The 12,880-nt window shown below is 47.8% G+C and overlaps 1 protein-coding gene across 1 annotated transcript in view; it reads right to left on the reverse strand.

Moving 5' to 3' along the window:
- Aco2 (aconitase 2) overlaps positions 1–12,880 on the reverse strand; it is a 47,371-nt gene that overhangs the window by 13,135 nt on the left and 21,356 nt on the right. Inside the window, exons 2-4 of the mRNA XM_008844801.1 lie at positions 10,903–11,039; positions 8,046–8,304; positions 3,739–3,831 (exon numbers count right to left, since the gene is read on the reverse strand). Of these exons, the coding sequence (XP_008843023.1) occupies positions 3,739–3,831; positions 8,046–8,304; positions 10,903–11,039 (489 nt within the window). The remainder of the gene's footprint in view (positions 1–3,738; positions 3,832–8,045; positions 8,305–10,902; positions 11,040–12,880) is intronic.

A 12,880-nucleotide genomic window follows, 5' to 3' on the forward strand; every position in this document is an offset into this window, starting at 1 on the left:
TACGCAAAGATTTGAGACTAGTTAATCCCTGAAACTCCCCAATACTGTAAATGTTGGAGTCCTAAAGGGGTGACACATGGTATTCAGGGTAGTGAACATGGTATAGACATACATGTAGTCCACATGCATGAGAGAGGTTGATGTAGACTGGAGGACTCATAGCACTATCTTAGCCTCATGTGGTAAACTCTCCAGGGTAGGCAGTGTCCAGCATCACAACAAACTGGCTATGACAGTGACCTCACCAGATTACAGATATAAGTGGGCAGATGGGGTGAAGGTCAAAAAGAAGTGTATACTTTTTGTTTTTGAGATGGTCCTGCTATGTAGCCCAGGCTGGTCCTGAACTTGTGATCCTCTTGACTCAGTCTCCCAAGTGCTAGAATTACAGACATGTGCTACCATACCCAGCAGAGCAGTGTGTTTTAGGCTGGACTAACATCTAGAATGTAACACTAGAAATTCAATCATCTATGTACACCACACAAACACTATGGACCAATTTTGCATTCACCTGGTCCCAGCTTCAAAGCCAAAAAGGAATATAAGCAGCCAGAGCCTGTGTCTAGAGTACACATGACACAGCAAAGAAAGTCCTGGGCATATGCTGGGACATAATTCAAAGGCCACAAAGAATCACAAGAAGAGTCTGGATGCAGGGTGCAGGGAAGCCAGGGGCTAAATAGGTAGCTAGAAAGCTAAGATGCAGAACAGGATCTGCCAGACGAAGGGACGAAATCTGGGGTTCAGTTTGGAAGAAAGAAACTGAAAGCTGCTGACAGCCTGACACTGATGGATAGAAAAGTTACACAGTGTACATACGGTCTCTGGGAATATTCTTTTATTTTCTTTTTGAGACATGGTCTCCCTGTAGCCCCAGCTGTCCTGGAACTCGCTATGTAGACCAGGCTGGCCTCAAACTCACAAAGATCTGCCTGCCTCTGCCAAGTGCTGGGATTAAAGGAAAGCAATTTTATTCATTTATTTTTTATTTTCTGTGTATGAGCATATTGCCTGCATGTAAGTGCATTCGTGTTGGGCTCAAGGAGGTGAGAAGAGGGTGTCGGATCCTCTGAAACTGGAATTATAGACAGTTGTTAGCTGTTATGTGGGTGCTGGGAATCAAACCCGAACATCCAGTGTTTTTTCTTTTTTAAATATTTTATTATTTTTATTTTATGTGTATGAGTGTATTGCCTGCATGTATGTGAGTGCACCTGTGTAGTGCAATGCCACAGAGGTTGGAAGAGGGCTTCAGAGTCCCCTGGAACTGGAGTTAAGGATGGTTCGTAGCCGCCATGTGGGTGCTGGGAATCAAACCCAGGTCCTCTGTAAGACCAGTCAGTGCTCTTAACCACTGAGCCATCTCTCTAGCCCCACACCCAGTATTCTTAATGCTGAGCTATTTCTCCAGCCCCAGAATGTTCTTTTTCACTAACATACTGAATGCTTAGTAGATGGCTAAGGGCAAGTGTGAGCAGCCACCACAGCCCCAAAGTTTGGCCTAAGAGCTACCAAAGAGGTCTGGGCCTTTGTACTGAAGTGGAATGAGAGACTGCTGGCTTGGGGTGCCCTCTATAACAAAAGGTATGGGCTGGGTCCCTGTGTCTTTGTACCCTACTGCAGAGAGGCTCTCTGGCTCTTGCAGGCTGTGTGACCTTCCAACCTGGCAGCCCTGTTCTAGTAAAGGCACAGTGTGAAAGGGCAATGCAGTGATCCATTATTGGCTCTAGTCACAGAGCTGGGAGCCAGGAGCCCAGGCAGGGTCAGATGACAACCTGAGTCAGCATCTCTGCAAAGAAGCAGGCATCAAGGCCTGAATGGCGGTGGGGAGAAGAGTCACCTTGGAAATGCAGAGCAGGTTTCATACATAAAGGATGAATACTGATGAACATACACCAGGCTGTGTCCCCGGCAGTCCCTTTGACGGAAGAAAAACACCTAACCTCCCTGAAGACACACACAGAGGGAAGGGGGAGCTTGCAGAGTTGGTTTTTGTTTTTTAGAGAGGGGCTCATACTGTATCTCAAGCTGGTTGAAACTCACTTGTGTAGCCCAGGTGGACCACAAACTCATAGCAACCTCCTGCTTCAGCCTACTGAGTTCTGGGATTATAGGTGTGTCCCACCACACATGGCTTTGGAGACAAAACTGTCCACCACACTAAACTCCATCAGAGACTCTGGGGAAGCGCCTGGCTTACATGGCCTGTGATTTTCAGGACTTCCATCCTACAGACTACCATGGGTAAAAGAACTGAGCAGTGCTCTGGGCAGGATGGGAAGGACTCTCTGGTGACTGAGGTGGCAGAGCACCATAGTGGTTCAGGGTACTCCCTCAGGGCCAGATCCCTGCTCTACAATTAGCCAGGAAGCTGTTGCTGGGGAAGGATATTTATCTTTCCAGAGCAGTTTCCTCATTTGTAAGGCATGTTATATTAAAACCTATGTGATAGGGTGATGACAAATACTAGTAAGTTAACATCTTTATTATCTTTAATTAAAAATTTAACTCACAGAGATCCACCTTCTTCTGCCTCCCAAGTGCTGAGATTAAAGGCATTTGCTACCATGCCCAGCTTTGTTTTTTTTTTTCTTGACAGGGTCTTGCTTTGTAGCCCAGGCTGGCCTGGAACTCACAGCAATCCTCCTGCCTCTATTTTCCAACTGCTGAAACTGTGTGACCATCACACTCAGCTTATTACTGAGTTAGTATCTTTTTTTGTTTTTGGTTTTTTTTTTTTTGGTCTTTTTGAGACAGGGTCTCCCTGCAGCCCCAGCTCTCCTGGAACTCCCTATGTAGACCAGGCTGGCCTCCAACTCACAGAGATCCGCCTGTCTCTACCTCCCCGAGTGCTGGGATTAAAGGTGTGCACCACCACGCCTGGCTAATAAATAAATGGGTAAGTGCACCCGTGTTGTACAATGCCCAAGGAGGACAGAAGAGGCTGTCAGATTCCCTGGAACTGGAGTTACAGACAGTTGTTAGCTGCCATGTGGGTGCTGGGATTCGAACCTGCAGTCGGGAGGCAGAGGCAGGTGGATCTCTGTGAGTTCAAGGCCATCCTGGTCTACATAGTGAGTTCCAGGACAGCTGGAGCTATAGGGAGACCTTGTCTCAAAAAGACAAAAAAAAAACCTTGTTATATTTATTGTGTGTGTATGTGCATGTACACATGCACTTGTGCCACATTATGCATACAGAGGTCAGAGGACAACATGGCAGAAGTTGGTTCTCTCCTTCCATCATGTGGGTCCTGGGGCCTGAACTCAGGTGGTCTGGCTTGACAGCAAGTGAACCATCTTGCAGGCCATGAGTTAATATTTCAATTAGTTTTTGTAGTGCCTGCAATTGAACCCAAGACTTTATGTATGCTGGGCAAATGCTCTACCACTGAGCTATTTCACCAGCCCAGGGAGTTAATATTTTCAAAGCACCAGTTCTAGCACCTGACACATAGCATACCTATCAAATATCAACCATCTATGCAACTTGTGGGAAAAACAACATAAAAATAGCCCATCAGTGAGTATAACTCAGCAATAGATCCTGGATCCCCACACTACATAAAAAATACCACTGGGATTACAAGTGTGCACCACATCTAACTTCTATACTTTCCTCACGGCATGTTCTCAAACACCTCTATTCCTCTGCAGGCCTGGAACATGCTGTCTGGTTACCTGAGTGCAGCCTGGACTCAGGGCCGTTGCAAAGGCAAGCTGAGTGTTACTTTACCTGGTGAATGATTCCAGATCCGGGCCTCCAGAAGCCCACACCATACTTGGCACCTGCAGTTGCCAGGAAATTATACACTTCCTGATTTATATCCTATAAAATAAGCCAATAACCACAGCATTAGTATCACAGTTTGATCGGGGTGACCCTTCATGCTTCCCTCACCACTCCCTCCCCCATGGTGCTGGAATGCTGCCACCACGAAGACAGGTCCTATCTTACAGAGCTTCTAAAAATAATTCCAGAAGGGCCTTGCTATTGGGCCAAAGTTTCAGCTGGCAGACCCAGAGAGGAAGACAGGGAGCAGAAACAGCTCCAGTTCCATGACACCCGGCCAGGCGGTAGATCTGGGACAAGTCCCTGCCCTGCTCTGTGCCTCAGTTTCCTTATAGAAGGAACTGGGCTAAATAACTAACAGAGATTCTTCTGGCACACAAGTCTCCAGCCAAGGTGTGAAGGGGCATGCCATGCATGGCAGCACTGAACAGGACGGGCACCAAGAGCGAGGGAGACCATCAAAGGCAAGAAGGAGACCAAGTGGACATCCTGATCTTACTGTGGTTCTGAGGTTGTTGTTTCTCCATTGAGCCTTGTTATCTCAGCTGACACTTACTGAATGCAGCCATGGAAAAGGCACTATGCTAAACAGCCTCACATCACACTTGGGAAGTGGAATGAGACTGCGTTGAATCTATTTTTATAGATCCAAGATTGGAGGCTTGGGGGAGGCCTGTCCAACCACAGAACTGGAGAGCTATAATCTGACAAACCAAAGCTGCTGCCTCTGAGATGGTGTTAGACTCCACCTGAGATCACCTAACCAGTGTCAGCACATTGTAGGTGCTCAGTATTTGGCAGTATGTTCAGTGGGCCCCCAAATAAAAGGCTGCCAACTGGGCTACCACTCTGAAAAAGACAGGATTAGCTCTTCCCATTCAGCCTGTCATTTGAAGGCAGCTTCCTGGGGTATGTGAGGCTAGGCTTTATCTGAAGAATGGCATGTCCCTGAACAAGTGAGACTGACTAGTGACAAAAGGGACACCAGGGTAGATTCCAGTGCCACAAAGGAGGAACTAGGAAATGAGACCTGCCATTCTCAGGCACAGTTGTGTTTCTTGGCAGAGAATGGATGTGTGTCTGCTCCACAGACTCAAGAAATACACTAGTGCCGGGAGTGGTGGCACACGCCTTTAGTCCCAGCACTTGGGTGGCAGAGGCAGGTGGATCTCTGTAAGATCAAGGCTAGCCTGGTCTACAGAGCGAGTTCCAGGCCAGCTGGGGCTACAGAGAGACCGTGTCTCAAAGAGACAAAAAAAGACTCTGAAAACCCCTTCATTTAAACTCCCATCAGCCAGTGTGTCCTTCTGAGGCCCATTTGAACCCAGGTAAAAGAATGACAGACAAATAACTTGTGTCCCCAGGACAATCTCTTTCAAATTAATAATTAACAACTGGGTTTATCCTTTACAAATCAGTTAGTCATGAAACTGGGATCCAGGGTAGGAGACTGGGTGCATATGCATGTCTATGGAAGTGGGGGTCCCTCCCATCTACCACAAACTAATGCCAGTCTCAAACAGCCTGAAACATTCTCTGACTATAGATAGATCACTCTGTGTCTCTGGGCCCTAGCCAGAGACTCTTACAACAACATGCAGACCTGAACGTATCCCTCCTCTTCTTAAACCTGAATGTCCCACTCAAGTTGAACTGTGTCACAGTAACAGTAGGACCTTGCAGAGGTTCTGCCCTCATGAATGCATGAATGCTGTTGTCCAGGGAATGGGATGGTTATCCTGGCAGTTTGTGTCCAGTAAAAGGTCGAAGTTCCACCGATTTTCTTTCTCACTCATGTACACTTGCCCTCCTGCCCTATATGTAGCACAAAGGCATTTGCCAGATGCCCTGAACTTTTTAGCCCCTGAACTGAGCCAAATAAACTAGTGTATTGTTTCTCTCATCTGCAATGTCCTGCACAGCAGCAGAAAACAGACTACAACAGGTCCTTCCATAACTCCTATATGATGGAAATAGCCTTCCCACAGTCCTCAGACCTGGCCTGCCCCTGCCTCCCTCATACCACCCTGTCTTCCCACAGACCTCAGGCCTTCGTGCCCCCTCTTCATTTCACAAGTGATTCAAGTTTCTTCCTGCTTGGGGCCTTTGTATATGCTTTTGAGGGGAGGTGGGGTGTGAAAAGACAAGCTCAGGGGCTCACATAACCCAGGCTGGCCTCAAACTTGCTATATAGCTGACGATGACTTTGAAATCCTGATTCTGTCTCCACATCCCAGGTGCTAAGAGTACACACATATACCAGGCCTTTGCTATTCTGTCTAGAATGTTCTCTAATCATCTGTTTAAGTCTCAGCTTACAGTCCCATTCTGACTTCAAAGAAGATCTGTGACTCTGTGAATCCTATCTCTAGTAGGTAGATTCTAACTTGTAAAGCAAGGGAAGATGGTGTCCCTGCTGTAGGCAGTTGTCCCCAGGGCAGAAGAGGCCCTAGGCTCCTGGTCTCTATAGCTCCTGGCCCTGCAAAGGCATGTAACATAACTACCCCTTTGCTGCAAACATGGAAGCTGCCAGCCAACAGGCAGGATTTCAGCTGAGTAGAAAGGGCCACTATACACCCAGAACTCCATGGGTGGGTAAGTATGGAGAGGAAAGGCCAGAATGAGAAGGCGTCCATCCCTGAGTGTTTCTCAGGAATCTGAGAGGCTGACCCTGGGAGCCAGAGCACTTTTAATCACATGCTCTGCTCTGTGCCAGTCGGGCTGTAGGTCTGCCAGCATTCAGCTCTTGCCAATGCCCCCAAGGAGTACTCACTCCCACTGCTCGAGGTGGAAAACAGGGAAGCACTGTGCTTGGAGGGAGAAGGTCAGGTCTAAGTGGCACACACAGAGGTATCACAAGCCTGAGGCATGGGAGGAGCAGGGATTAGACTTTGTAGCAAATTGGGGAAGTCAGCAGCAGTGGCAGTTTCAGTGGTACACAGCCATTTTAGTCTAGTTAAGCAAACCTCACAGAAAAAGAAAGGGACCCAAAGGAGATGTCAGTATCACAGCTTTAGAGTAGACTAGATCAGCTCTAGCTGTAGGCATGCACTCCTGTGGTTGTGCGACTCAATTACGTGGTGTGTTACACACAGGGACCACCACCCCTTTTCCCTGGCAGATCCTCAGAGGTCAACCAGAGTAGGAGAGGGCACATGTGATATGGAGAAAGATATATGGAGATGGGCTACTCAGGCAGAAAGAACTCTGACGCCAGGGCATCAGCGGCGTGCGCCAGATCCTGGGTCTATAGCACTTTCCTATGGGACAGCAGAGGAGCCTCTTTCGCCTAGGCTGAGGACAACTGCTTTTATTCTTTAGCCTTGCTCTGTATTTTCTAACACCTTCACAGTGGCCAGACAGTATTTCCAGTATTAGAAAAAGGTAAAAGAAACATTTTGTGTTACTTGTTTTCTGAGATAGGGCCTCACTGCAGCCATAGTCATATCTGGCCTGAAGAGACTGGCCTCCATCTCACAGAAATCTACCTGCCTCTGCCTCCCAAGTGTGCACTACCATGCCCAGCTAAAAAACATGTTTTGGGGTATTTTTGTTTTTGTTTTTGAGACAGGGTCTCCCTATAGTCCCAGCTGGCCTGGAACTTGCTTTGTAGACCAGGCTGGCCTGAACAAACAGAGATCCGCATGCCTCTGCCTCCCAAGTGCTGGGATTAATGGCGTGGGCCACAATGCCTGGCTAAAAAACATGTTTTAAAAATAGGCTAGGGCTGGAGAGATGGCTTAGTGGTTAAGAACACTGGTTGTTCTTGCAGAAGACCCGGGTTCATATCCCAGCACCCACATGGCAGCTAACAACTGTCTGTAACTCCAGTTCCAGGGGATCCAACAGCCTCTTCTGTCCTCTGCGGGCTCAGACACTGAGACTCAAGAAAACTTAGCTGCTTTATTGAGACCCACTGGCCAGGGACACAGGCAGGCTCAGGAGCTGCACTGTGATCCAGAGCACCTACATGCACATGCATACACATAAAATAAAAATAATAAATAAAATATTTTTTAAAAATAGGCTAAACCTCACAGCTGGGATATGGCTCAGTGGTAGAGCATTTGCCAGGTATATATGAGGCCCTGGGCTCTAGCCTCAGACCCTTGTACCACAGAAAAAAGACTAAATCAAGCAATTCATAGAAATTTGAAGGCAATGGTCCAGATGGCCACATCATGAAGTAGAACCTCTCTCACCCCTATATCACACCCACCCACATGACCCCCTCACCACCTTGGGCTCACCTTGGCCCGGCGGAGGTCTTTCTCACCCCCAACCTGGGCCTCAATCAGATGGTCACAGTGGATGGTTGATGGCACAGCCACCTTGGGCAGCCCACTGCTAATGAACTGCAGCATGGCCATCTGCGCTGTGGCATCCTGCATAGCCACTCGGTCAGGCCGTAGACGCAAGTATGTCTTGCCCCGTTCAATCTCCTGGTTGGCTGGGTCATCCAGGTGTCCATACACAATCTTCTCTGAGAGAGTTAGAGGCCGGTTCAATCTGTGGGCAGAAGGAAGAAGGTAGCCGGGCAAGAGTGTTGTGACTCTGGCCTGCCCCTCTCCTCAATCCTGCCTGGGTCCCTGCTCCTCACCCATAGTCCCCTAAGTCCTGGAACCAAGAGCTCTTCTCTAAGGTTCTGGGTCTGCAGCTGAGTAACAGGCAGTTCGAAGAATCTCTAGATCTGCGTCCTGACAGTCCCCCATAAAAAGAGGAGCCTGGGGCACAGGGCCTGCCCGCTGATTTGCAGCAGCACCTCCCAGGCTGCTGGGTGGCAATGACTCACTCTGTGGAACAGCCTTGCTCTCTGGGCCCAAGAGAGCTGAAAAATAGCACCAAGATCTTGAAAGAAGTGATATACATATTTTTAAAATATATATATAATATGTATATTATATATACATATATAAAAAAATATATAAAGCCTGACAAGGGGCCAGAGGAATGTCGCAGTGGGTAAAGGCGCTTGCCACCAAGCCTGACAACCTGAACTTGATGAGTGAAATGAACACATGCACATACAAAATAAAAAAATAAAACATAACTTTATTATTTTATTATTTGTATTTTATATGTGTATAAGGGTATTGCCTGCATGTAAATAAGCACACCCATGCTGTGCAGTACCCACAGAGGCCAGAAGAGGGTGTTGGATCCCCTGGAACTGGTGTTAAAGACAGTTGTTAGCTGCCATGTGGGTGCTGAGAACTGAACCTGGGTCCTCTGCAAGAGCAGCCAGTGCTCTTAACTGCTGGGCCATCTCTCTAGTCCCAACTAACTTTTTTTTTTTGGTCTTTTTGAGACAGGGTCTCACTGTAGCCCCAGCCGTCCTGGAACTATGTAGACCAGGCTGGCCTTGAACTCACAGAGATCTGCCTGAGTGCTGGGATTAAATGTGTACACCACCACGCCCCCGGCTCCAACTATTTTTTACTTAATGCATATGACACCCAAGACAATGCTAAGGTGTAATCTAAGACCCCAGGGGCAAAATCACCCCCATCTCACAGAGGACCACTGCACTATGGCAACAGTGAGAGCAGAACCAACTGGTCTGCATTCACCTGGAGCCTACAGGGAGTTTACTGGACTTTTCTAGTGAATACAGGGTTGAGAACAAATAAGCAATGAATTTTTTTTTCAATTTACTGATAAAGTTAAAATCCAAAAACCTCCCACTAGCACAAAATGTTCTTTCTGCTGTTGCAACCAGTTGTTTAAAGTAAAAACTAAACAGTAAGTCACACTCTCCTGGCCAAGTTACTATGAAGCTCACCAAATAAAAGGGAAAAATCCATCATTTTCCACTGAGCTGTGGTCAGAGAGCCCCAAGAATAAGTAAAACATTGCTTCCTGGAGAAAAGCATTTGTACAAGGTCCTGCACTGGTGGGGACAGTGGCTCTCGGCTCTAACTGCACTGTAGAAACAGCTGGGAGGTTGGCCAGGGCTTCCCACATTTTGATGGCATGCATCCCTAGAGGACCTATTGACCAGAAGACTCCCACGCAGTTGGACTAGGGTTGGATCTAAGATTCTTGGTTCTAATCAGCTCCCAAGTGATGTCAAAAGGCCACATTTCGAATAGCAAGGCCAACACCACCTGAATCAAAATTTCTGGGAGTGGTGAACAGGGGTTGGTGGATTTACAAGCCTTCCAGAGGCTGGGCATAGTGATGTAGGCCTTTAAATCTCAGCACTCAGGAGGCAGAAGCAGGTAGATCTCTGTGAATTCAAAGCCAGCCTGGTCTACATAGTGAGTTCCAGGTAGGCAGTGCCATGTAGTGAGATCATACTTTAAAAAGAAAAAAATAGTTCAAGGTCATAAGGTAGGTCATCCTTGGCTACAAAGTGAGTTCCAGGCCAGCCTGGTATCCGAGACCCTGGCACACACACACAAAAAAACGGGGGGGGGGGGGGGGGGGGGCAAAAAAGGGGGGGGGGGGGGGGTGCGGAGCAGCAAGATGGCTCAGCAGGTAAAGGCCCTTACCAAGTCTGACAACCCCAGGGCCCACAGGGCAGAATGAGAGAACTGACTTTTGCAAATTGTCGTCTGATTTCTACATGCGCTCTGTGATACACAAGCACCCATACAAACACACACACACAAAATAAATAAACAAATAAATGTAATTTTAAAACCTACCTCCTGGTGCTGGAAAGATGGCTCAGTGATTAAGAGCACTGGCTGCTCTTGCTGAGGACCTAGGTTCAGTTCCCAGCACCCAGACAATAGCTAACAACCACCCGGAACTCCAGTTCCAGGGAAACTGACACCCTCTTCTGGCTTCCATGGGGATTGCATGACACAGGTGCACTCACATACATGCAGGCAAAAACCACTCATACATACAAAATTAAAATTTTTTAAATCTCTACGTGCTGGGATTACAGAAATGCACTACCAGGATGGCCTTCCAGGCCTCTCGATAATTACTCCTTGGAGAGAGGACAGAAGTTCCACAACCCAGAAGATCTTCCTTCCTCTGTGGGGCCTTTGAATCCTGAATTCCTGGTGTAGCTCACCTCACCCAGCCTGCCTCAGGCTCTGGAAAGGGCAGGGCAGCAGCACTCCTAGCCAGCACCACCCACTCCCGCCTCACCGTTTTCGAACAATGTTGATGTTCTTCTCCAGCAGGTCATAGCGGATGTACTCACTGGGCTCAAAGTGGCTCATGGCCACCTTGGCACGTTGGCACAGGACAGAGGCTACATGGTACTGCCGCACACCCAGAGCTTTCTGCAAAACAAGAAAACAGCACAGTCAATGGATTTCTCAAGTGTCTGTATTTGAAGGACAGGTCCACAGGGTGGAAAGACATCAAGGAATTCAAGTGTCATGATCTGTTCTGTGGCTGCAGCCTCAGCCCTCCCATCTGAAGCACAGGGTGACTTAGTAGCCACAGGAAGAGTGTGCAAGGGGAGAAAATGGAAGGGCTTTATAGCAGAATCACTGGGTTCAAAGTCAAGTTCAACCATGTAAGTTGTAACAGCTGAAGAAAATCCCCATTGGCTAATTCCAGAGGAGCCAGCAAAGGGCTCTAACCAGCCCTGGGAACCATTCAGGGAGGTTAGAGGCCACATGAGAAAGGTCATTCCGCTGTGAAGCACTGCTCACACCACGGAGAATGCCATCTGTACCTGAAGTTCCTGGAGAATGGAATAAGGCTCAGTTCCACTACCTGGAACATCTTGGAGCTGCAGCAAATACATGTTTCCTAGGTACAAGAATGAATGGGGGAAGCCTGGCTTAGGCTTTAGGTGTTTCCTTGTCCCTTCAAAAGGTGGTGCACTTCCTAACTTCTGATACACACAGGGATGCTGTAAGACTTTGTGTCTAGGCCATTACAAGGATAGCTTCTGCAAGGCTTGCTCTATGGCTTCAACTGCTCATGTTATGGACATATCAGCAGTTCTGGGAGAGGTCCACCCAGTCAGGAGCAGAGGCCTCTTGTTAATACTAATACTACCTTCCAAATGAGTCACTTGGTAAAGGAATGCTCCACCTCCAATACAAGCCTTCAGCCCCAGGTGACATTTGAAAAAAAAAAAAAAGATTTTTTGGTTCCCAGTGCTGAGACTAGAACCCTGGGCTTCACGCATGCAAGGCAGCACTCTACTACCAAACTACACCACTGGTCCCAGTGACTGACTTTTTTCTTCTTTGAGACGGGTCTTTACGTAGGGAACTCTCTATGTAAGCCAAGCTGGCCTCAAACTCACAGAGATCCACCTGCCCCAGTTTCCAGAGTACTGAGATTAAAGGCATGCCAACATGCCTAGTCCAACTATGACTTCTTGAGTGAGCCCATGCCAGAACCACCCAGGCAACAACCCCCCAAATTCCTGGACCACATAGATCCTGAAAGGTAAATGCTATTGTTTTAAGTCTTGCATCTGGGGCCTGTTTATTATGCAGCAGTGAGTGAATGATTGTCAGAACGAGGTGTACACTAGTTAGCAGTCAGGATGAGGTATACACTAGTGAATTTAATTGCCTTGGGGGTTTTTTGGTCTTTTTGCCCCCCCCCCGCCCCCCGGAGCTTAGGACAGAGCCAGGGCCCTGTACTTGCTAAGCAAGCACTCTACCACTGAACTAAATCCCCAACCCCTGGACTAGTTAATTTAAAACTGTGGGCGACAACCTTCACAGAGGAGGTGACCAGGAAATGAATCAGAAGAAAGACAACAGGAAAGGAAGAATAACTATCTTTCTAGACAGCTAATATCTCTCCTACAGGTATTCTCTAGAGAAGGGAAAACTAAGGGCTGGAGAGTTGACTCAGCACTGGATGCTCTTGCAGAGGACCAAGGTTTGATTCCCAGCACCCACATGGCAGCTAACAACCACCCATAACTCCAGTTCCAGGGGATCCAATGCCTTTTCTGACCTCTTTAGGCATTGCACACATGCCTACATGCAGGCAATACACCCATACACATAAAATATAAAAATAATAAATAAGCCGGGTGTGGTGGTGCATGCCTTTAATCCCAGCACTTGGGAGGCAGAGGCTGGCGGATCTCTGTGAGTTCAAGGCCAGCTTAGTCTACATAGTGAGTTTCAGGACAGCTGGGGCT

This window comes from Nannospalax galili, unplaced genomic scaffold, assembly GCF_000622305.1.
Source record: "Nannospalax galili isolate Female #2095 unplaced genomic scaffold, S.galili_v1.0 scaffold180, whole genome shotgun sequence".
Lineage (NCBI taxonomy): Eukaryota > Metazoa > Chordata > Mammalia > Rodentia > Spalacidae > Nannospalax > Nannospalax galili.